The sequence below is a fragment of the Apaloderma vittatum genome, unplaced genomic scaffold (genome assembly GCF_000703405.1).
Source record: "Apaloderma vittatum isolate BGI_N311 unplaced genomic scaffold, ASM70340v1 scaffold21710, whole genome shotgun sequence".
Lineage (NCBI taxonomy): Eukaryota > Metazoa > Chordata > Aves > Trogoniformes > Trogonidae > Apaloderma > Apaloderma vittatum.
In genome coordinates, this window is record NW_009696543.1 from 35,023 (window position 1) to 58,334 (window position 23,312).

The 23,312-nt window shown below is 39.2% G+C and overlaps 1 protein-coding gene across 1 annotated transcript in view; it reads right to left on the reverse strand.

The window, feature by feature from the left end:
• Positions 1 to 22,662, reverse strand: part of GRXCR1 (glutaredoxin, cysteine rich 1) — a 40,151-nt gene extending 17,489 nt beyond the window's left edge. The window contains exons 1-2 of the mRNA XM_009875362.1: positions 22,267 to 22,662; positions 16,983 to 16,985 (exon numbers count right to left, since the gene is read on the reverse strand). Coding sequence (XP_009873664.1) covers positions 16,983 to 16,985; positions 22,267 to 22,662 — 399 coding nt within the window. The remainder of the gene's footprint in view (positions 1 to 16,982; positions 16,986 to 22,266) is intronic.
• Positions 22,663 to 23,312: the final 650 nt, after the last annotated feature.

Below are 23,312 nucleotides of genomic sequence, written 5' to 3' on the forward strand. Positions count from 1 at the left end.
AAACTTCAATATTTGCCATCATAACAACATAGTAAAATGCTAACGGAGTTGTGAACCAGTCCCTTCTGTCTGGTATTGTTGGTTGCCTGGTTCAAATTAAAGATTTAATGGCATTTTTCAGGAAGAATTGATTCTCTGGCCATAAGAGCTCTTCCAACAAACAGACCTCATTGATCAAAGTAAAATGTTTTTCTTTGGCAGGCAAGATCTATTTACACATAGAAGAGAAATCACAAAGAGTCCCTAGCCATGGTATACATTCCCTTCCACTTTGCTGTTTGCATTTGCAACCCTCCATGGGCTCTCACACAGCAAAGAACAGCACACACTTAAATTTAAATGTAAGCACTCTCTTAGTGCTCTAAGGCTATAGCCCTGTTTGCATTGTCTTCAAGGACTTGGCACTATATCAGTATTCGGGAAAATTCAGAACTTGAACTTTACTAAATTCGGAAGACTGTGTATTTTAGGAAAGCTCAGTACAATAAAGACTACATTCCTGCAACAGTGCCAGTCATATAGTCAAGTCAAAGCTTATACTGACCTTCTTTTAAATACATCACTCAAAAAATACCACATTTTTTCTTTTCCTGTTTCAGTAATTACAGGGACTATAACTGTAGGACTTGGAGTCTTTGACCCCCTGGGACAGTGAAATAATATCACCAGTTATCATCCTCATAACCATCAGCATCAAGAGCTGCACTCCTAAACAACGTAGCCAAAGAGACTGGGACACTCCCAAATAAACATGTGAGTTTTCCCTTCCTCACAGAATTGGTTAGGTAACTGTTCTTCTCAGCTTTTAAAATAGCACAAATACTTGAGTGCTTTTTGTCTGCCTGTATGCTGTCACTGCCACCCCCACAAACAACAGCCCCAGGAATACATCCGTTTCCAAAAGCTGTATAGGAGCACAGGCTCCTCTGCCTAACTGAGTGTCTTACCACAGTACATGAAATATCTCATTCTTTCCTGTTTCCGTTTTATAAGGCTAGATAACTCTGAGGAGCTGGTCACAGTTATAGAGAAGGGCTGTGATCCATCAAGAACCTGAATTTTTTGATCTTCTAACTCCTGGCCAGCTGTTTTCTTTCTTATCTACACAACTGCCATATACTGCTCACTGTAAAACAGCACAGTTTTACCTGCTCAAGGTTGGCATCCTCAGAATTGTTCATCAACTGCAGCATAAATTTGATATAGGACATCATTATACCTAAGACATTTGTATAATGTATTTTCATAACTCTGTACTTTTCAGCCTTTATATCAATTTGGGGTATGGCAGATGAAAATAACAAAAGTAATAATAATATTACATGTGATATTTATACTGTTCTTTTTATCCTAAAATCACTTGACTGAATACTGAAAAAAACAAAAGGAGGGCTTTCCATCCTCTGACATCATGTCTATGTGTATTGTCACCCTTTCTGCTCCTCAAATACTATAACATAACATCATACCTTTTTTTCTGCCACTGCAGGCTTTCCAACATATCTTCTGGCACCAGGGGATGTCAAAGTGTGTTCATTTCAAAGCAGAAAAAAATACTTACAATACCACAGTAAAGGAGTACAGGGCATGACCCCGCCACTCCCTGCTCTTTGTAGTGCTTCAGCTATCAGCAGGTTCAGAAGGTACAAAGACTAAACTGAGCTCACTTCCCAAAGTCTTTATTACCGTTCATCCAGCACACACCCATACAACCAAGCTCCAGCCTGCTCTCAGGTGACCCAGCTCAGATAAGACAACAGGTTATCTCCTGGGGCTTCATGGTCTCTGCTAGACCCTGATGTCTCTGCTTGCACAGGCTTTCTAAAGTCACGCTGCCCAGAGCTCCGGGGAAAATGCAGCTCCTCTTCAACAAGGCACAGAGATGCTCTGTAAGTCAGCCAGGGCAAAATTTTTTGTAGTGTCCAAATTAGTCAAAAGAAGACCCATATTTGTCTAGGTCGAACTGGATTTTATTTGACGAGAACTGGAAGGTCTATCAGTAATTTCTCATTAGTTAATTTACGCCATTCTACATATGCCAGGAATAAGAAACCTTTGAAAAGCTGAAACAAAAGATAATTGTGTGAGTAACTCTAACCTAGTCTGCAGTTCTCCCAGTCAGAAACAACACGGTAACGTAATGTTTGTTTCTCTCTTGCTCACACTTCTTCCTATTTACCAATCCAAAATCTCCCAGAGAAGGAAGAGAGAGTCCTCATCAAATTTCTTTTTCTTTCCAAAGGAAGTTAGAGACTTAAAAAAATTGTGAGGTGTTTTTTGTCCCTGAAGTATCTTATGCTGCACAGTCAGCGCAGTAATGCATCATATAGCTGACAAAATACAAGCATTTAGAGGATCAAACCACATCTCGGCAAGGTACTCTCTCTCTTACCCCTTTTTTTGGAGGAGCCCGTTGGACCTATTAATGGAGAATAACAGAATGAATTAGAACAGAAAGGAGTAATAATGGATAAAATATTGTCCTGGAAACATCAGATATCACAAAATTGCCAAAATGTTGTTTCTCTTTTTCAATTTCCATGCAAAGCCCTCAAACATAATCCTGGTGTGCTGCAGAAAACCTTCAGATGATACACTCCTCAACAAATAAGGTCATTGTATTTATTAATGTAACTGCCTAAAATGTTGCTTATAAGCAAAATACAATTACATTGTTAATTGATAAAATGCTGTTATATTGTCCTTAAAAGGCAATTGAAAAACCTTTCTCAGATAATCCAGTAATGGTTTTATTTCATTTTTTTTCTTTATTTAAAAAAACATTTCTGCAGATATCCCCATGATTCAATTTGCTCACATCCTCCTCCTTCTCATCAGCCTTATAAAGACACCAGGAAAAATAAAATGTCAGGAAGCACAAAGGAAATAGCAATAAAATACTAGAGCCAGACAAATGGTCCCACAAGTAATCTTTTTGCAGTTAGACTTTATAAACTCCGGACTGCCCATAACTTTGAAACTTTTGCTGCAAGTACAAAGAAAATCTTTATGACCCTGTCCGTATCAGAAAAATCTGACACACAATTCAGGACAGTGTAATTTTCCTTACCAGCACTATCTAGAGTAACTGATTTCAGGTAATTTTCATCAACCAGTGCAACCATGATGCAAAAACAATAGGCAATTAATTTTTAGGACAGACAGATTCAGGCCTTTGCCCTTTACAGCAGGAAACTCCCATTGCAATCTTAAGGCAGCAGTCAGGAAATATCTAAACCAAGTTTCAGCAAGGCATGTGATAGTTTTCATTTGTAAAATGTGCTGTGGGATCTCACATCAAAACACACAGTTGAAACCTGATATACAGTCTTTTGGTCTTATTATGATCTCACCTATAACATACCACTCTGGAGTCAAGTGTTCCCAGATTAAGTAGCACTTACAATCAGGATTTGGGTGTTGGCCCATGGCTTTAGTTCCTTCAAGTGTATCAATCATTATGAGACATGGAAAGCATTACTTTAGGATGATTATTTGGGAGGTTTTCAGTCAGTTGATGTTGACAACCAAGATTCATAGAATCACAGAATGTTTGGGCTTAGAAGGAACCTCAAAAGATCATCTAGTACAATTCCCCTGCCAGAGCAGGATCACTTACAGTAGGTCACACAGGAATGCATTCAGGCAGGTTTTGAATGTCTCCACAGGAGACGACTCCACAATGTCTCTAGCCAGCCTGTTCCAGTGCTCTGTCACCCTCACAGTGAAAAACTTTTTTCCTAATGTTTTTGTGGAACCTCCTATGCTCCAGCTTGCACCCATTTCCCCTTGTCCTGTCATTGGACATATCTGAAAAGAGCCTGGCTCCATTTTCCTGACACTCAACCTTTACACACTTATAAATGTTAATGAGGCTGCCCCTCAGTCTCGCCTTCTTCTAGCTGAAGAGACCCAGCTCCTTCAGCCTTTGCTCGTGAGGGAGATATTCAACTCCCTTCATCATCTTTGTGGCTCTGTGCTGGACTCTCTCAAGGAGTTCCCTGTCTCTCTTGAGCTGAGGGGCCCAGAACTGGACACAATATTCCAGATGTGGCCTCACCAGGGCAGAGTAGAGGGCCAGGAGGACCTCAATCACGTCCTCCTGACACTCCCCTTTGACATATTTATAAACATTTATGAGGTCACCCCTCAGCCTCCTCTTCTCCAAGCTGAAGAGACCCAGCTCCTTCAGCCTTTCCTCATAAGGGAGATGTTCCACTCCCTTCATCATCTCTGTGGCTCTGTGCTGGACTCTCTCAAGCAGTTCCCTGTCTCTCTTGAGCTGAGAGGCCCAGAACTGGACACAATGTTCCAGACGTGGCCTCACCAGGGCAGAGGAGGACCTCTCTCTACCTACTAGCCACATCCCTTCTAATACACCCCAAGATGCCATCCACCCTGTACAAATAAATGTGATGTAGGGAATGCTCTGCCATTCACAAGGCACTCACTATACGAAGTGAACGAAACTGAAATATTTCCTAGAATACACAATGAAAAGGAAAAATAATTGTCACTAAGAAGGTTGACTGGAAGTAAGTTTCACTGAGTGATTTTCTAGCTCTTGGACCACAATTCCTTGATCAGCGACAATTGATTCCTGTGACTATTCACTAGATAAAGTTCCATGGGAGTTTCTTAGGGTATGCATTTTACCAAATACAGTGTTTGCACATAGGGTGAGCAAGCTGGCCTCAAACCACATGAGAAGTACACTTGCTATTTCTAATATTGATCTTCATCCTCAATGAGAGCTTGATTGCTTCTCAGCCTTTAGTGGCAGGGCCATGGCACATTCCAATCTTTTCATCTGTTAGTTTGATAACTGTACCAGCAGCTCTGAAACAAGCTGATCAGGAAAGGGGAGAGTAAAGAAAGTTAAAAATTGCTCTAATTCTGCTCATCAAACAGCCCATTCATCTGTTACCCTCCTCTTCCCTCATCAATTAATTTCAGAATAACAAGACTTACTATACAAGAGGAAAGGTGCTGAGATTACTCTATTTATAAACACAGCATTTTTGAAATAGCTCTTTTGAGACAATGAACAATGCTAACCTGTAAGACTATCTCTTTCCAGAAAACAAACTCATTTCCCTTGCTGGGGAAATGCAGCTCATTTTGATAATTAGTTTTCATTTTCCATAGCTGTTTTACAGTATATTTAATATGAACACACTTAATATCTACCTTAACTTATATAGAACACATCATGCAAACTTCGGCCAGCACTTAACAGCGAATTTTTTTTTGGCAATGGGTTATTCCATATTTCCCATCTGTGCCTACTCTTTGTTGAAAGACTGATTGTAGCGTGCTGTAACTTGGCATCCAACCAGGGAAACAATTGTTTTCTACAGGTGCAGTGTTAGCAGGAGAGTCACAAGCTAGTTCTACTAATGTTTGATTATCTGCTATGTTTGATAAATGTCCTTCAGCTGAACAATCTGACCGTCAATATAAACAATTTCTCTTTGTTTGATACAATCACTGGATCATGAAATTGAAAAATATACTTCTGCAAAATCCTGTTACAGTGTTACATGAGATGCGAGCTCTCTGATTTGCTTCTTGGGTCTTTGATTGCATAAAATAAAGGCTAATTAGAAATTCTTAAAATTTGATGCCACTTCTTAAGAAGCAGGCTCTGCCTGTCAGATATGGGTGAGTTAATTCAGGAAAATTCAATGGTAAAATCTGCAGAAATTTTGCAAAACTTCAAACTCACTTGTGACCAGGACTGAAGCTCTGGTGGAAAATTATGCTAGAGTTTATCCTTCTGGCCAAAACAAAGTTAGGAAGGAGATTCACAATAGACATGATTGAAAGATAGGTATTTTAAGCATTGTAATTAGAAGAATGAATAAAATGATTATCCTTAACGTTGGTCACCAATAGGTGAAAAAAATAGTGGAAAAAACAACGTATGCCCTCCCATTCATTCATGTGGCTTTGCCAAACCTTCTGACTTGAAACTATAATTGAAAGCTCATGTTTCCCTAGTCCTTTTTTCTTTCTTTTTACTTCAGAGAACTGTCCAGATTGCAGACTAAGTTACCCTTTCCTTCCAGTAAGCTTGACTGGGCGTCATCTCCCTTTCAGGACCAAGTTATTAGGACTTTAACACTCAGTTTTCCCCAGGCCTCTGGGAGAGATTTGTACTTTCTCCAGAACTACCAGCATGAGGAAGCCTTACTCCTTCTGACTCTTGCTTTCTCCTTTACTATCTCAAGACAGATTGTTTCACTGCCATACTTGACATTTCTGGCAGCTATTGAGGGACTGATTTAAGTGTAGCCCTTATCTTTTCATAAGATTTATGTAGGGTCAAAAGTACACGCTTGTGCTGCAGGAATGGCTTAGGAGCTAAAGATTTCCATGGTGCCAGCTGAGAAGTAGCCAAAGTCTCCTTATTTATTATGTTTCAGTAGGGCTGAGCATATAATGGGACAGCCAAAATGGGACAGAAGTCCACCACAGGGCTCACACTACTAAGCAGACAGACATTGCCAAATCATATCTAGGAGCATTTGTGGTGAACACAGTTTCCAGGTTTCTGGACATGTCTTACTTGCTAAAAGTTTTACATGTATCTTAACCTTCGTGTGAAAACCATCTTCATGCATTGCCATGGAGCATGTCTAACATCACCATTTCAGATGAATTCCGCCTTTCTCGTGCAAACTAGTACCACAAGCTAAGCCAGGAAGAGGCTGAGCCAAAACCTTCATATCTTTGTACTGGTTGCAGTTCATGCCTGAAATGTGACGAATTCAAAGGATCACTTCCCTCTCTAGTAGGTTTGTTGAGGAATTCTGTGAATCCAAGAGAACACATTTAGGAACCCTGTATTTTCAATGTTTGTTAGGATGATTACCTAATCATCCTACTTAAAATCATTGCAGAGCATCTCCACAGCCATCACATCAGCTTTTTAGGTTCCCACAACCTTTCAAGCATGGATTTATCTCCTGAATGCCATCTACAATACTAGTGTTCCAATTTTATTCCTCTACAGCCTATCCTTTGCATTCACAGTCACAGACCTTGCATAACTACTTCCTGAGATTCTGCAAACTAATTTACTTCAGTATCTACAAACCAGTCGAATTTGCTGTGTTCTTGGTTACCACTAGTCCTTCTGGCTCTTGCTCTACTTCATCTTTTCAAATACCTCTACAGAATAATTTCACAAAGATGCTACATGATTTCACCCTGTCAACCTTACTCAAAGAGGTTTCTTCAAAGACATTTCAGTTACATTCATCATCTCAGAGAAGAGAAAGACCTCTACTTTCCCCACAAAGAACTCATTTACTGCTCATATCCACTTGTCATAGTTCCCTGTGTCACCTCCTGAATTCCTTAAAAAATCACCAGATACAAAGTATTTTGTAATGTCTGGAAAATTAGGAAGTCAAAAAATACGTGAAAATAAAAATGGTAAGTTCACAATCTATCAGTCCTATCCATTTTCTGTGTCTACTAATACAAAATATGAAGTTAGAAAAGAGGCAAATTGGAAGGCAACTGTTACTTCTCCAATGCACCTTGCAAACAGAAACTAATTAATTAACTAAAAAGAAGAAGTCTACTGCATGTCACCTAAAGAAATGCTGCCATCAGTAAATTAAAAATGTATGGCTTGAGCTGCATAGCATCTGCCTGCCTAAAGCTACATTTGTAAATAGTATGGAAGATCAGAGAACTGAAACAATGGATCACAGATGGATCACAAAAAGAAAGTTAATATTAATTATACAATCCTAAACAATGTGCAGGCCCTGGAAATGTGAGAACAAGTCTGTATTCTTAGAAGATTTGACCTAGATTACGCCATTTAATTTCCTATTGCTTAACAGTTATGAGTTACTCCTTGGTGATAACAGTTATGTGTAGGAGTATGAAGAATAATTATTATTCAATATCTGACCAGTGTTTAGCAACAGGGAGAAATAGACTGAATAAGAAGAGAATCTAACTTCAGTAAAACTGAACTTTTTCTCAAGTTTAAAAAACTTAATTTTTCTGGGCCATTCTCTATTCTGGTTTCATTAAAAACAAGAAGGCAGCCTGAAAATAAAAGAAGAGACCATGTAAGTCAACTTGAAAAGAGTTCTGGCTAGCACTTAGTGTTTGGTCACTTGCATAAAAAGAGTTCTTAAACAAATAGAGACTTGAATATATTTGGTTATATGTATGAAATACTTGAATAAATGACTAGTTATTTTTCTGTTTGTTTTTTTTTTCCTTATCGTCAGTTCACATTTTAAGTTACTTTCGTGCTTTCTTATTAATAATATGAGTAGGAATTTTTAAATATGTTTTATTGTCTGGAGAGGGAATGTTTTGTCTTGCTACTTACTCAGACTTCAGTGGCAATTCTATTATTTACTTACATACTATTTCTCATGTTGTCATCCTGCATTATTTAAAAAAATTAATACATTTATCTTAAACAGCACCCTTATCGTCTTAAAGAGCACTCTTAACTGTGGGGCTCAAATCCTGTTTTCTCTTGTCATAAGCAGTTTTTTCTTTTGCTTGCTTGAATCATTTGAGATGTTTGAATCTTTAGTCACCTGTCCATGAAGGATGATTGGGTAGTTTGTGTAGAGAATATTCTGTAAGAATGGCTTTAGCTAGAAGTGATCTGGAGCAGAACTTGCCGAATGTGGGCAGATAAAGATGATGATGTTAGATATCTCAGATCATGTGGAAAACTGAGCAACCAGCACAGTTCCAAGTGAGTCTTGGTTTGAGCACACTGGCCCCATCTGTCTGTAATCACTGCTGCTTCACTCTACTGCACATCTCATACTGCAGAGAAACAGATTTGTGTTGATCAGCAGAAAATGGCTGTCATGAAAATTATTGTGTCTGCTCTGGCTCATTTCTTTTTAACTTGGCAGCAGCTTTGGAATACCCTGTTTACTGCTCTCTGGCAGGTTTGTTTTAAACCAAAAAAAAAAAAGTTACTATCCATTCCTTCTTTACCTTTTCTCCTCCCTTTCACCCGTCGCCTATACAGACTTTCTAAAATATTTCCTCTGTATCCTTAGACTGCTAGAGAGACTGATGGATGCTACTAATAACAGAATAACAACACATACACACATATATGCATACATGGATCTCTGACTCATATATACATTTAAGCATAGCCTGGTGCAGTTTACTCATGCAATGATCTCCTTTACAGTTACTAAATGTCAGTTACAGTTTGGTTAATTAAAAGGCATTAGTGGTCTATGAAAATGAATTCTAGTCTGTTGAGCTTCTCACAAATGTGATTCATGATATTTCTGACTGGGTAATAAACCAGTTAGCTGGTTAAGATCCTGCTTGTAATACTGAATGGCTCTTGTTTCTTTGCCAGACTCGTAGGAAACAGCAAAATAGTGACTGACTTCTTTCTTATTTGCATTGTGGTGCAACTGATGATTTCCCTAGTTTTAAAGACAATTAGCAAGTAAAAAAAATATTCAGGAAAGCTATCACTAGTTAGACTTATCTCAGCTGAATATTTACTGTATCTTCATTGGCAGATGTTTCAGCCTTTCTCGTGGATTACCCTAGAATCAGTCTGTCTTATATAACAGAACTACTTCTGGTCACTTGGAAAACAACAAAAGAAGGTAATAGCATAAATGAAATGAAATAACATGACATTCTCAGCTGCAATCACTATCAGAGAAAATTCAAAATTAAGATCCATTCTTAAAGATTTACCTTCCTAAGTAATAAAATCAGTGGAAAGAGTTTAATGATGTCTGGTTTTGGTTTAGGCTACACCCTGGAGTTTTATGTTTGGTAGATAACAAGATTTCTATCAGAAGTTATTCTAACTTTTACTTTTTCCTGAGAATGGAAGCTAGAATGAGAAGCACTGAGATCCTGAAACTCCCAAGGAGTATTGAACAAAGCTGGAAAACTACTCCCAGTATGCCTAGTTTTTGTTTCCAAACACCTGGAACATGACGTACCTTTTCTTTCCTGGTGCTTTATACAATTCAAATTCTACCTGAAAACGTTACTCATACGGGCTGAGATTAAAACAGGCTATTCTGTAAAAAGGTGATGTTGTCATTTGTACTGCACAGTTAAGGAAAAGGCCAACATTTTTTCAGGTGGACACAGAGCATTCTCTCTAATAAGGTCACAAAGCCTCTGCAACCGGTGAAGAATTCTGCACAGGTCTTTGAATGAGGCAAAGAGCAAACCTAAGCTCTGCTTAGTGCTGATGAATTGCTGATTCAGCCCTTAGTCCTCAGCGAGGAAGAGCTTTATCATTCAATATATAGAAGTGATATGAAGGAATCTCTTGTAGTTATGGCACTACTTTGTTCTGTATTAGCACTGAGTGATGAAGCACCTTGTTTTGCTGCTATATTACTTAACCTAATTGGAACTATGCTCTCAGCTACCTCATTACTTAATAATACCTAGAACTTTGGTACCCTTGTCTTTAAACCCTAAGTAGTCAACCACCAGTTATACACTCAGTCTCCATTTCTTTAAGATAAAGACCCATCTGCATTGCACACATACAAGTGCTTCATTCCTTTTCTTATGCAATAGATTGCAAAGCCAGTGGCAGAGAACTTGAGATTTTTACGCAGCCATAGAGGATGCAAGTCCTAGACAGCATACATGAACCAGCTTTACTCTAGAAAAGCTTCTATTGGAGCAGCTAGCCTTGATGTACAAGTGGACAAATAACTTGTCCACCATTTCTGCATGAGGAAAACAGAATACATCTCCATGGAGCAGAGTTACAGACTTTGTTGCTGAAAAAAACCTTAAATTTTAAGCATTTTTTGACTTTTAATCAATTAGGTACAATGCCTCAGAAATAGAATATAGCAGGTTGTACCCTCTATACCAACTCCTAAACTTGTTAGTCAAAATAGCTGTTTAGTTATTCTGCATATATCATGTCTGTGGTTGGAGTAATTTTTTTAGCAAGGGAATGTGAGCAGCTTTGTGCTCTAGTCTGATTCAGTACATGGCCCAGAGATGTGTATTTTTTAAAAATGAAACAGAATTGTTGTTCTTATAATCATATTTTTCATATAATAATGCGGTTTAAATCTATAGATGGGCTAGAATCTATATCATGTAAAGTTAAAAATTTAAGAATATGACTAAATGTAAAATAAAACAGAACATGACTACAAATGCATATGCTGAGATGATTAAATTGTCTATCTGCTTTTCTTTTGGAGCAACATTGCAATGGCTTCTTTGCATAGATATCATTTAATACCCTGCAGCAAGGAAAATCAATAACAAGGTGTAGTCTAATATCATATCTTGTCTTCAAACAATGCTGAAACTCCACACTGATTACATTTCTGCCCGTTGCACAGCCTTCTGCCAAAATGAGAATTGAGACAACACGAAAGATGGGTCAGGGAGTTTGCTGGACATTTCACCTTTTTTGACAACTCTCTCCCTTATCTGGGGTGACATCAAAAGAGAACAACTGAGGACAAAACTACCTGGGTGAGGGTAGTACATGGGTCAAGGCAGCTCCCAGTCAGTGGCAGCAGAAAAGAAGATAGTATTAGCCACCTGTATCCAGCTGCAAATATTGGTCTGTAAAAGTGTCGTTCCAGCCCACAGCCTCTCACATGAAGATCTACAAGAACATCATGCATGGAGCAGATATGTTTGCAAATGACCTGACCACCCAATAGATGGAAAAACAATAGCTACCATGGCAAAATTTTGCAGGTAGGTTTAAATGAGTAGAATCTATTTCCTGAACAAGTTGTTTATAAAATGCTCTCTCTTTTAATTCTTCATAACAGCTTAAGTTTGGACTTGGAAGGACTGAGTAGGTAGTTATATTTTTGCATCATGATGGGATTTGGAAGAACAACTGAACTTATCCACTGCACGTTCGGGAATCTGATTGAAAGCATCAGCCAACACCTGGAAAGGGAAGTTCTCAAGATGCAGATTAAGACCTGAAAAATGTTGAAGGAAATCCAGCAATAATGCCCAAATGTCTAATTTTTAACTGTGTCTGTCAGTCTGCCTCATGACATTGACCATATGAACAGCAATGAAATGCCTCACACTTGTCTGTGGGGCTAGGAGGTAGAGCCCTTTGCATGTAGATGTAGTAAACCTCGTGATTTACTATGGGACACGAGCAGCTGGGCAGGAAAACATCACATTTTCTTCAAAAAGCTGTAACTTCAGTTTCAGATTTAGAAACAGATTGCTTTCTGTCTTAGAGAATTTGCATGGGGAAATAGTTTTTTCTTAAATAATAATACTGTATGACTCCTTTCAATTCTTAATATGTTTAAAATTTGTTAGGCAATTAGCAATCAGCAGTATTCCAAGCAAGGCTACCCATATGTTGCTATAAATGCATGCAGATATTGGCTAGTAAGTTTTTCTGTATTTCTTTCTGAGAAATGGAGAAACAATGAGTGTGCATGTGGTATTTCAGTGGTAGAGAAGACATACACCTCTGACATTACTGATGGATTGTGTCTCCAGACATAGTTCCAAAGCAAAATTAAAATGCTAGCAAAGTTAGCATTTAAGCTAGTTAGCATAAAAAGCTAGTTCCATAGCAAATCAAAATGCTATCCACAATTCGCAGTGAGTGATGTTTTTTCTGTCTTCTTTCTTTCCATGTGTGAAATGAGTCTCTACCTCGCTGACTCCAGCTGCTCATCTGTGACCATTTTTGTTGCTTTGTATGATGGAGGCTGTAAAGAGTTGTGCTGTGGTAGCATTTCCGCAACATAACTACTGTGTCAAACAAAACCACAAGATTACCTGCTTGGATGACAAGCTGTATTTTTCCAGCTCCTTTACAAAATCAACAGGCTGGGAATGCTGCCCAAACTACTTACAAGTTTTGGAAAAATGCAGTGAGATTTGAGTTTCATGCTTTGTACTACTTAGTACTGGAAGAAGGTTTTTATGCATGAAAGTCATATCCTTTTCTTTCTGGCTGCAAATTCCATTCTAAAGCATGTTTTATTGCACTTAAGCTAAAAGCTAATGATGTTACCAAACAATGCAGCCACAGGTTAAAGCTGCAGTCAAAAAAAAAAAAGTGGTTTTTTTTTACTATTTCTTTCTTTCAAGTTATTAATCGCATACCTTTTGATGGGATAGTGTGTAATAAACTGCTGACACTAGCAGACAAATGTCAGAGCAGGGTGCTGACAGACCAGAGCAAGTGTTATCTGCAAATGATGCATGACTTAATTTCTTCTCTTTTAGGGAAGGAAACAGTCCAGTCCAATTAAGTTGGCAGCAGGTAACTCCTGAAATGTGGTTTTCCCAGGTCATTGTAACACAGTACCTGTATGGCGTATGTACATTCATATTTGCCTAGCTTTTGTAAGCTTACTAGTGTACGTATTTGCGAATCCTAGTTCAGAACCGAAACGGTTCTGTGATCTGTAATCCAAATGGAATTGTAGTGTAATTAACTTGTTAGAAGGCATTTTAGTGAATGCCATTTACGGTATTAAATCAAAAGCATTAGTACATGCCTGGAGAATCATACTACTAGGTAAAGATAATTCCTCACCCTTTTGAACTCTTTTTTGGTTAAAATAAAGGAGCTGTGTTTTATCCTCATTATTACCATATTTTTGCAATTGCTATGAAGTCCAGTGACAAATTTTCCCTGTGCTACCAAACATTTTTTCCATTTTTGTAAATTTAACTAAAACATACCTCTCCTAAGACACTCAGGTGCAATGAGGACCCTTAAATATTTGGTTGCAGAATAATTTGTTTGTACACAAAAGTAGAGGTCAAAGACCAAGAATGATGCTAGTAATTAAGATATAGGATGGTTCACAGTTGTAGGCAATTTATTTCAGTTTTATATGTTCCACAATATTTGTGTTTTCCATGTCAAAAGCGTGTAGATATTGAGGGACAAGAGGAGACAGTAAATGAGATAGCAGGCAGCCTACTGTACTACGTCAAAGAAAGGTGAACAGCCCCAACTTTTTCTGATACTCCTAGTTTTAAGAATACTTCAAAGATGTTTTTTCCTAACCGTCTTGCTGAGTTACTGAGTTGAGCTCCACAGCTAGAAAAAGTGAGGTCATTGCTGCTAATTAATGATTAAGGCTAATCAGTTCATTTTTCATCTCTGTCGTAAGAGGCCAATTCAAAAAAAAAAAAAGAAAGAAAAAACCCTACTGTTAGAATAAGTAGAAAAAATTTCTGCAGTAGCAACCTATTTTATTTTTTTTGACAGGCTGTTTATGTAACATTACTCTTCTTCAAGACAATTTGAAGTAAGATGGAGCACTTTAATTCAAAGGCTGAGCACCTTATTGAGCAGTTCCACAAAGTGACATTATGTAAGAGTCCCAGAGCAGTACATAGGCTCAGACACAAAATTCATCTAGTACTCCAGGTCATCTACCAAATAGATAACAGAAAATTAGAGGATGGCAAGCATATATGGTATTTCCTCTTAATACTATCTCATTTTGTGATTATTTTCAGCTCAGAGAATTTCCTGAGGCCCCTCTGATTTAGGAATCCCACTTAGTACAACCAGGAGGCATTCCATTTGGCATTCATATTCATTGCCTGAGAACAAGTACACTGGCTCTTTCTTTCAAAAAAAAAAAACCACAGATGTATTTTTAGTTTTAAAGAGAGAGGATGAAACAAGGTCCAGGACATGGTTATTTGCAATCTCTTGTGTATTGGCTACCTGGATTCAAGCTTTTCTAGGATACCTCCAAGTTGAAACTACAGTGTTTAAGAATGAGAAAGAAAGAAATGGAAGTCAAGCATGATGCTGAAGCACAGTAGTATTTGAGAAGTTGGGAATCAGCAAGCCTGTGTTGTTTCACTCCTGCTCCAGCAACTTATTCATGCTGTCTTGTGACTGCGTAATTCAAAGTACAACTCCCACCACTGCCTCCTGCAGACACGATTTGTAACAAAGCAGCATCTGCTTATGTACAGTTTGCTTAGGAATTGATTCACTATGCATGCTCAGAGGACACCTACTGCATCAAGTCCTGCAGGTGAGACAGGCAAAGGAACGTCTGTTTTGTGGTTCCCATAGGACATGAGTAGGAGGTAACTGTCATGTCCTGTCAATACTGAGATGCTGAGGCACATGGCCAAGGCAGATCATTAGTCAAATTTTCATTAATAAAAGGTTTTTGCCGCCTTTGAGACAAGGTGGCATCAAAGGAGGTTTGAAGGATCACAGCTTTGGAGCTTGATGTCAAAGGCCTTCTTCAGAAGCCTATGAGTTTTTTGAATTGACTCCCTCTAGTACTACATATTCTGTATATACATATTCAACACAGCATTACCATAGCTTGATTGCTATGCCCTTTGTCATGCAAAGAAAAAGGCCAGTGGATGAACTCTGGGAAAGTAGCCACATGGCATAGACTTCACAGAGGGAACAACTTAATTCTGTTCTCTGAGTCCAGGGCAGCAGCTCTGCTTTTCTCTACAGGCTTTACAATCTGCTTGGACGCTCATGCCACTAGTGCCTGACAACCACTGCAAAATGGATAAAGGTTAGCTGCCAGCTGTCTTGTATTTTGTGTAATCATTAGCTATACTAAGACAAAAGTACTGCAGCCAGTGAAGAAATATTAGTTCAGTGTCGTAACAAATTTCACTCCCCTGCAGATGTAGGTGTGATTCAAGAAATAGTCAAAGTAGCTGCTTATTATATCCTCTGAAGCAGAAACATGTAAACACAGAACACTAATGTTTATTGTCCCAGGACTTACCTCTGCTTAGCCACATACAGTGCACCTGAGTGTCTCAAGAACAGTGTCCTCATTCCTGGATCAAGACACACCAGAGCAAGGATAATTTTGAGATCATGCAGTGCTCTAGAAGAGTGGATAGATGTCCAGTACATGTTTATCAGACTGTCAGAGCAAAAGTCTAACAACTTTTTTTCTTCAATTATAAGTTTAACCTTGAAGGAGTGATAAATGTCATAATGGTTTTGTTGCTAATTTTCCCAATGCTGAGCATATTGAAAAGCCAAGATGTCCATTATCTACATTTATTAAAAATGAGACAACTAAGTCTGTTTTAACTCAAACCTGTATACCACTTTCAGGAGTTTCAGTAGTTTAAAGTCTATTTGCCGATCATTTCAAGTCTATGTCAAGTATGTATTTCAAGTCTAAGAGCAGTAAAAAAAATATAATGAACAGTCTAATAATAGACTTTGTCTGAGCTCAGTGCTTTACAGATGATTTATACAAGAGAGAACAAGACTTATACAACGAGAACAGTAAATATCAATATCCTAAGTACTGACCAACCCCAGGCTCCAGTAAAAAGCTCAGAGACTTGAATATTTTCCTTTTTGAAGCAATGTGGCTATTCACCAGCTCTGCAAACTACCTGTTTTAACTGTGACTTTATCAGCTGAATCACTGTCCCATGCACTGTGGTCACAAATCAGAGCAGTTAGGAAGATGCAAATGAACTGGTGAAGGGATATTACGCTCATTCCAGTGGTGATCCAGTTGTCCTTCTGACAATGAATTTTCTGTAACAAACAGAAACCTACTTTTCGTAATCACTTGATTCTCTGCATCAGTACAATTTTTCCCATTCATAAATGTGATGCTGTTCAAAAATCAATTTTCCAGACTTACTAACACTAGGAACGTACGCTAGAACTTTATACCTCAGAGAAGGCTTCTACAGATCCCTGGGATTAATTTCCATGCATGTAAAGTGGCATTGCTACAGCAAATGCTATGCCTCAACAGGCTTCCCTAACATTTCTGTTAGCAGGTACAAGCAATCCAGCACATCTTTTCCTTTTGCAAGCTATGCCCATTTGGGAATCATGGGACAGTGTATGAATGAGAACACAAAGGAAAAGGTTCAGGAGACCTTTTACAAACTTAGTCCACTCCTAGCAGAGGTCTTTTGAGTTCAGAGTCCGACGATGCCGGAGTGTCGGCACTGAACACCTGCTAAAGAAGCAAGAAGGAAATCATCATGACTTCTCTAGTAAAACTGCAAATCTCTTTCTCTTTTCTCCACAGAGTTTTGGACATCATAGTGATATATGCTCCAGGGGCTGGCACAGTATACAACATGCCACTCACCCTCAAACCTTGGCTTGTACTATTACACCAGAAACTTTCCCTAAGAGCACTTTGCAAGACCTGCCTTCTTTGGAGCACAGCTGTTTTTGTTGCTGTCTTTCATTTTGTTTTCTCTATGGTGTTGGCTAGCTCTGCTTGTTTGTAAGCTCTGCATGCCCTGTTATATATTCACTCTTCCAGGTCACCCACAAGTAAAGAAAGATGCAAGTGATCCTAGCCACTCCAGAGGCTCTCCTTCTCTTAAAAAACTTCCACCTGATCCTTAACTCTTTCCCACCTCTCCCTCTAAATATTAATAAGCTAATTCTTCAGCAGGCTGAATACTGACTTCCACTCTGCAACCTTAAATATTAGCTCTAGCTGAGACACAGTGCTGGAAAATACCATGAAGACCACGTACATTATGTCTGACTCTTCACCCATGTCCCCTCTGATGAAATGTTCATGAAGGCATTAACCAGGTTTGTTAACCTGCCCTTTCATAATAGACATCAGCAGGCCCCACCTGAGAATGAGACCTGTAGCCAATTTAGCAGAAGGTGACCTTTCAGAGGAGGCTGAAAGACCAGTGGAGTGTGCAAGTATGGAAATGGAGGAAAGGGCCCATGGCTGAAACAGTGGAAATGAGGGGAGACGTGTAAAGCCTTTAGCTGAGCTCCATTACATTGCACATTGGGATGGAAACCCAGTCTGGCATGCAATGTTCTTAGTAATATACCCAAGGATTTCTGCTCTTTATCACCTGGAAAACATCATAGGGATGGCCTAGTCATAAAAAAAAATTGGTCATGAAGAGAATTATATTTATTTCAAGAAAAGAATCATTTCTCTACTACTCTCTATGGGGAAATAAAGGAAATACTCATAGTTCTTTGCACTGTAATAGTATTAAAAAATAAAAATTCTGATAATATACTGAAATAAGACTGCAATTACTTTGGATATGCAGAGAAGGGGCTCATACTTTGGATGCAGTTCGCAGGTGATGTCCCCAGCTCTGGAGCTGCCCACACTGGCAGTTTTAGGGTTTCAGCGGGAGACAACTTCGGAGAGGTTTGGCAACAGGGAGACTGGGAGCCCCAGTTATTCAGGCTTTTCAGTAGTGTACATAGCACACAAATGAAACATTTGCAACTGCTTGTCCACTGTACCGTCAGGTCACAGGTCTGGTCCCAAGTGAGGTGCACACGGAGGCTGGGAGGACACGAGTGACCAGCCCTGCCCTCTGCCGATGACCAGAGACCAGCCTCCCACCTCCCCCTCGGCGGCGCGGTGGCAGGAGAGAGGTTGCCACAGCAACACCCTCTCATCCCCGACGCCCCCCAGCATGTGGTTGCTATGTCAACGCTCTCCTTGTTGGCAGCCACCGCGGGAGGGAAAGGCTGGAGGGGTTGCCATGGAAACTGTGCTCCCCTGAAGCATCGCTAGAGCTGGTCCCTTACCCTGCCTTTCTGCCTGCGGAACGCCCTGCCATTAAGCTGAGCTAGCCCCTGGACGTGTCCTGCTCTGCCCCACCCTGCCTAACAGCAGCCACGCAGGGCTGACCTGATGGGAGATGTTTACTGTCACAGCACTGGAGCAGCTCACATCAGGGCACACAGTCATCATGCAGACTAACGCAAGAGATCCAGCTTCTTGAGGAACAGCGGAAAAGGGAAGTCACTGGTTGCGCTGGTGATAGAACTGATGGGTGCATGGACATGGGAAGATGTAGCAGGAGGTGCACCTCTACTTGGCAGTAGACTTACCTCTCAGACCAGGCCTGAGTCATAGAATCATAGAACAATTCAGGTTGGAAAAGACCCTTGGGATCATTGAGTCCAACCATTAACCCTACACTACAAGTTCACCCCTAAACCATATCACCCAACACCACATCTAAGCAACACTTAAATACATCATGTAACAATATCAACCAAAACCACTTTTCAGCTAGAAATACTTCCTGTATTACATCACTCTTTAAAAATTCCCCAAAACTGCAGACGGTGTGATATTTTTCTTTTTTCACATGAGCATGTTGTGGGAACGAACTGTCTGAACCAATTCTGTAGAAAGGCTGTTAGAAACTGTGGGAAAAATTCAAACCCCCAGATATTCCAGGGAACACTAAAATACATGGGAGTGCTTTTAGTACAGGTGTTTGAAAAATGTCTTGACTGCACAACTTAACAAAGCCCAGTTAATGAATCCCTGCTTATGACTAGAATATCTGGGCAAAGTATTTGTTTTATAGGTTCTCTCCTCTGTCACAGGGAGCATTTGGGGATTTTGGGTAATAGCATAGTAAAAGTTTGCAGACATAGTCTGAAGAATCAGAATGCTGACACTGAAGAAAATCTCTGAATAAATCTCATTGCAGGTTTACAGTGCAGTCACGCATACTCAGCATTTTTAGTCAGTTATTTCATTATTAACATTAATAGGTAATACATTAAACACTAAAAAAGTGTTTGTATTCAAGAATTTATCAGTGCTCAGGGTTTAGAACTGTCAAGAGTTCACGAGTATCTTCTGAGATTTCAAATACCTGTTATGACACTGGCTCCAAGAAGTGTGCAATGAGGTCATCCTCTGCTCAACCATGAAAGCGGCAGAGATGAGCTCTCCTCAAGGATAAGGGACTTTGTACACATCTTAAACAACAGCAGATGTATAGCAATAGTTATCTAAGACAAGCAAAACATGCAACTGCAGACGACCTCACATAATCAAGGAGGAACTTACAAAAATTCCCAGATCAAGTGATTTTGAGTTATATCTAAGAGAGACATATTTCTATCTTATTGTATCTTGAATGAACAACTCTTGTTGTCCTCTCAAGTGGTATTACTGTGTAATTAATTGCCTGGAACATGCTTACAGAAAGCTAGAAGTCATCCTCTAATCCCATCCTAAAAGTCATTACTTCACTTGTAACTGGACAGATTTCAATCATATTTCACATTTGGATCAAACAGTTCTGGATCAGTCTCAAAGCCAACCTTTGTGCTTTGGTCTCTGCTGTATTCACCATGTGACATAGAAAATTGACTCACAGTATGACATAAAAGATATGCAAACCATCACTATTCTTCACTAGACTTCAAATTTTGTCTCTGGGGAAAAAGGAACTTGTTTATGTAGAAGCATCACATCATGATGTTCTCTGTATTACTGAATATATGCCTTTGATCCAGTAGATGCTTGAGGTAAGAACTCAGTTATTTCTGGAAATCAGTCATCTAGACTTCCCTAAGGAGAAGCTACTCAGTTCTCCATATAGGCTTCTCATCTGTTTTCAAACCTGCCTATTTTTCTGGCCTTTACAATGGCTGTACCAAAAAGAGTTCTTAATTTTAATTATGTGCTGTATGAAAAAGTGTTTTCTTCTGATAATTTAATTTTCCCACTTTCTCTTGCTGTAAAATATTGCCAATACAAGATTCTTATCCATCATTATTTTACAGGTTTTAATTATGGACTTCTGCGGTAGACTTGCCTCCATAAAATTTTCTGAAGTTATCAGATGGATATGCCTCCTTTCAAGCAATACTTTCTTTCAGCAAAACTCCTCATAGAAATAGTGCTGGTCCTAGCTGTAACTCTGCTAGGAACAAAAGAAACCCCATCGCAAGCAAAGTAGATTGTTTTCATCCCATGAACCTTTCCTGAAGAACTTCCAACCTAAAACCAGACATAGACCAAGCAAGATGACAAGGACACTAAGGTACACGTCTTCAAGTGAACCCATTTGTTCAACAGATTTCCCTGGTTGGTGTCACTGATGCAGTGGAAGAAAACATTGGGGAGGGAATGAGGCTAGTGAAGTGGCACGGTGTACTCCATGTAGCGAAAAAACATGGAACAGTATTTGGAGTCAAGGTTGGAAAACTCAAGACATGCACCAGTTGACACTTTCTAACTCATACCTACTTAGAATAAGTGAGATTGTTACAACTTTTATCAGACCAGGGAACTGAAGGACAAATCCTTCAGTGAGAGGCTTGAAAGAAAGCAAGCTACTTGGGTGCTATGCAATATAAGAACAAAAATGAACACCTAATTCACCTTTGAAAACATCCAACTTCCACAGCAACATTGGTATGGACAGACTGCTATAATTTACATACAATACGGAGAATAGATTCACATTCAGAATTGAGAGGATGTTAACCTATAGCAATTTCTAAATGTATTATGAAATTATTTAAGAAAGAACTTTAGAAGATTCAATTTCAATACACAACAATAGTTATATCAAATTCCCCAGGCTCTAAAACCACATAAATGCTTTTAAAACAATGTCCTGAAGCCAATTATAAGTTGATTTAAATAGCCATCATAATTCTGGATTAATATATAATTCTGGATTATAACATCCTTTAGAAATAGCCTGGTTGCATACTTGTTGTTCTTTTGTTTTAATATTAATGATTTAGAAGCTTGAATAGCATATATGAATTATATATATGAGCTAAATGTTTTAGAACTTTAATCTTGATTTTTCTGAGATCTTTGTTTCTTTGCCTAAGGCGTCAGTGTGGCATATACTGTTTCAGATACAGATATTCTGCGTTTTCTGAAAAATAAATGGAAAACAGACGTTAATAAAAGAGACCTCCGACTAAGATTTCATTCCACTGAAATTTTCATGTGGGAAAACAGCCTTTGCTGCCATCCTGTACCTAATTTGATCTACTTTGCAGATTAAACACAATGGAATTTGCAAGTATACATATTTACATGTAGGAGACTGTAGATAACATCGTACACTCATTAGAATTACTATAATAGGAGTGGAAACATGACACATCCCTGTACAGTGGATCTGAACAGATCTCCAGTAAAGCCCCAGTTAATTCCTCTGCTACCTTTCTTTCCTGGTCCATCAATGAAGAGCACAATATATGCGTTTCTACTCAGTGAACTTTAGGTGAATTTTGAAAAAAAAAAAAACCACTTCACAGTCAGTTTGGAGCATGGAGCTGTGGTACACCAGAAAGAACTGCTGCTCCTATGCAGCAACAGCAAGTAGATAGCAATGGAAATGAGGCAGAATGTTGAGAAGTCATACGTGAAAGAGGTCTGGACAAAAGGAAAAATAACATACGGAGTTAAAAGAGACAAACATAGGGCTTACAGCGAGCACAACTGCATTACCTACCTGAAATACTTTTGCCAAATTATCAAAGAGGGCTTGACCAGCGCTGACTTTATGCTTGACTCCCCTGACTGTGCCATTTTTGCTGAGGATGTTGACTCGCTTTGTACCAAACCCCCTCTCCTTAGTGGCTCTGACCAAAATGAGCAAGTCATCCTGTTCGTTCTCATTTTCGTCACACTCAGACCCTACGTGCCCATTCTGCTGCCCATCCACTTCACTGAGCCGGCTGGTTTGGTCGGTCTCTGAGCTACTGGCGTACTCGGAGTCGAGCGAGTCAGCAGCCTCCCCATCGGTGTACACCTCCTTCAGCACCCTCCCGCTGTGCGAGGACGCAACACGGAATCGAACCTTCCTCGGCAGCCTCTCACTGCCTGCCTTCATCTCGCTTTTAAACATCGCCTCTTCCATTGACAGAAGCAGTTTGCATTGTTCCAGCGTAGTGCCCATTGCATTTGCCAGTTTGTCACACTTCACAACAATATCAGCGCTGTTTTCGGTTGACAGGGGTTCTCATATTAAACTAAGGAGGGTTCCCAAGAAGCTACACTGCCTTTCTGCAGTTAATAATGGATGCATTTGTGCTATGGTTACCTTTAAACTAAAACCCGTAAAACGATCTCATCAATTAAATATTAAAAAGCCATTGTGTACTTTTTAGCACCAAGGAAGAAAGGGATAAATTATATTCATAAGTCAATTCGAACCCACATACAATAAACAAAATAACAGATATTACATGGCTTTATATGGATGCAGTTTCTCTTTGCTGAGAAAGACAAAGAGGAATAGTTTTTCACAAGATCTGCAGAGACAAAGCCATTAATGTACATTACACCTGAGGGGAAAAATATCACAAACATCAGCACTGAAGAGGAGTCAATGATGGGCACATTTCTTTCATCAAATCATTTCATTCCCTTACCAGTAAGACTTCATCCAAAGTTTGCTTCTTATACAAGCTATTATAGAGATTCAGCACGAAGCTCAGACCCAGTGTTTTGCAATGCTTGCCTTTTCACAAACTCGCAGAGCAGTGGAGAAACAAT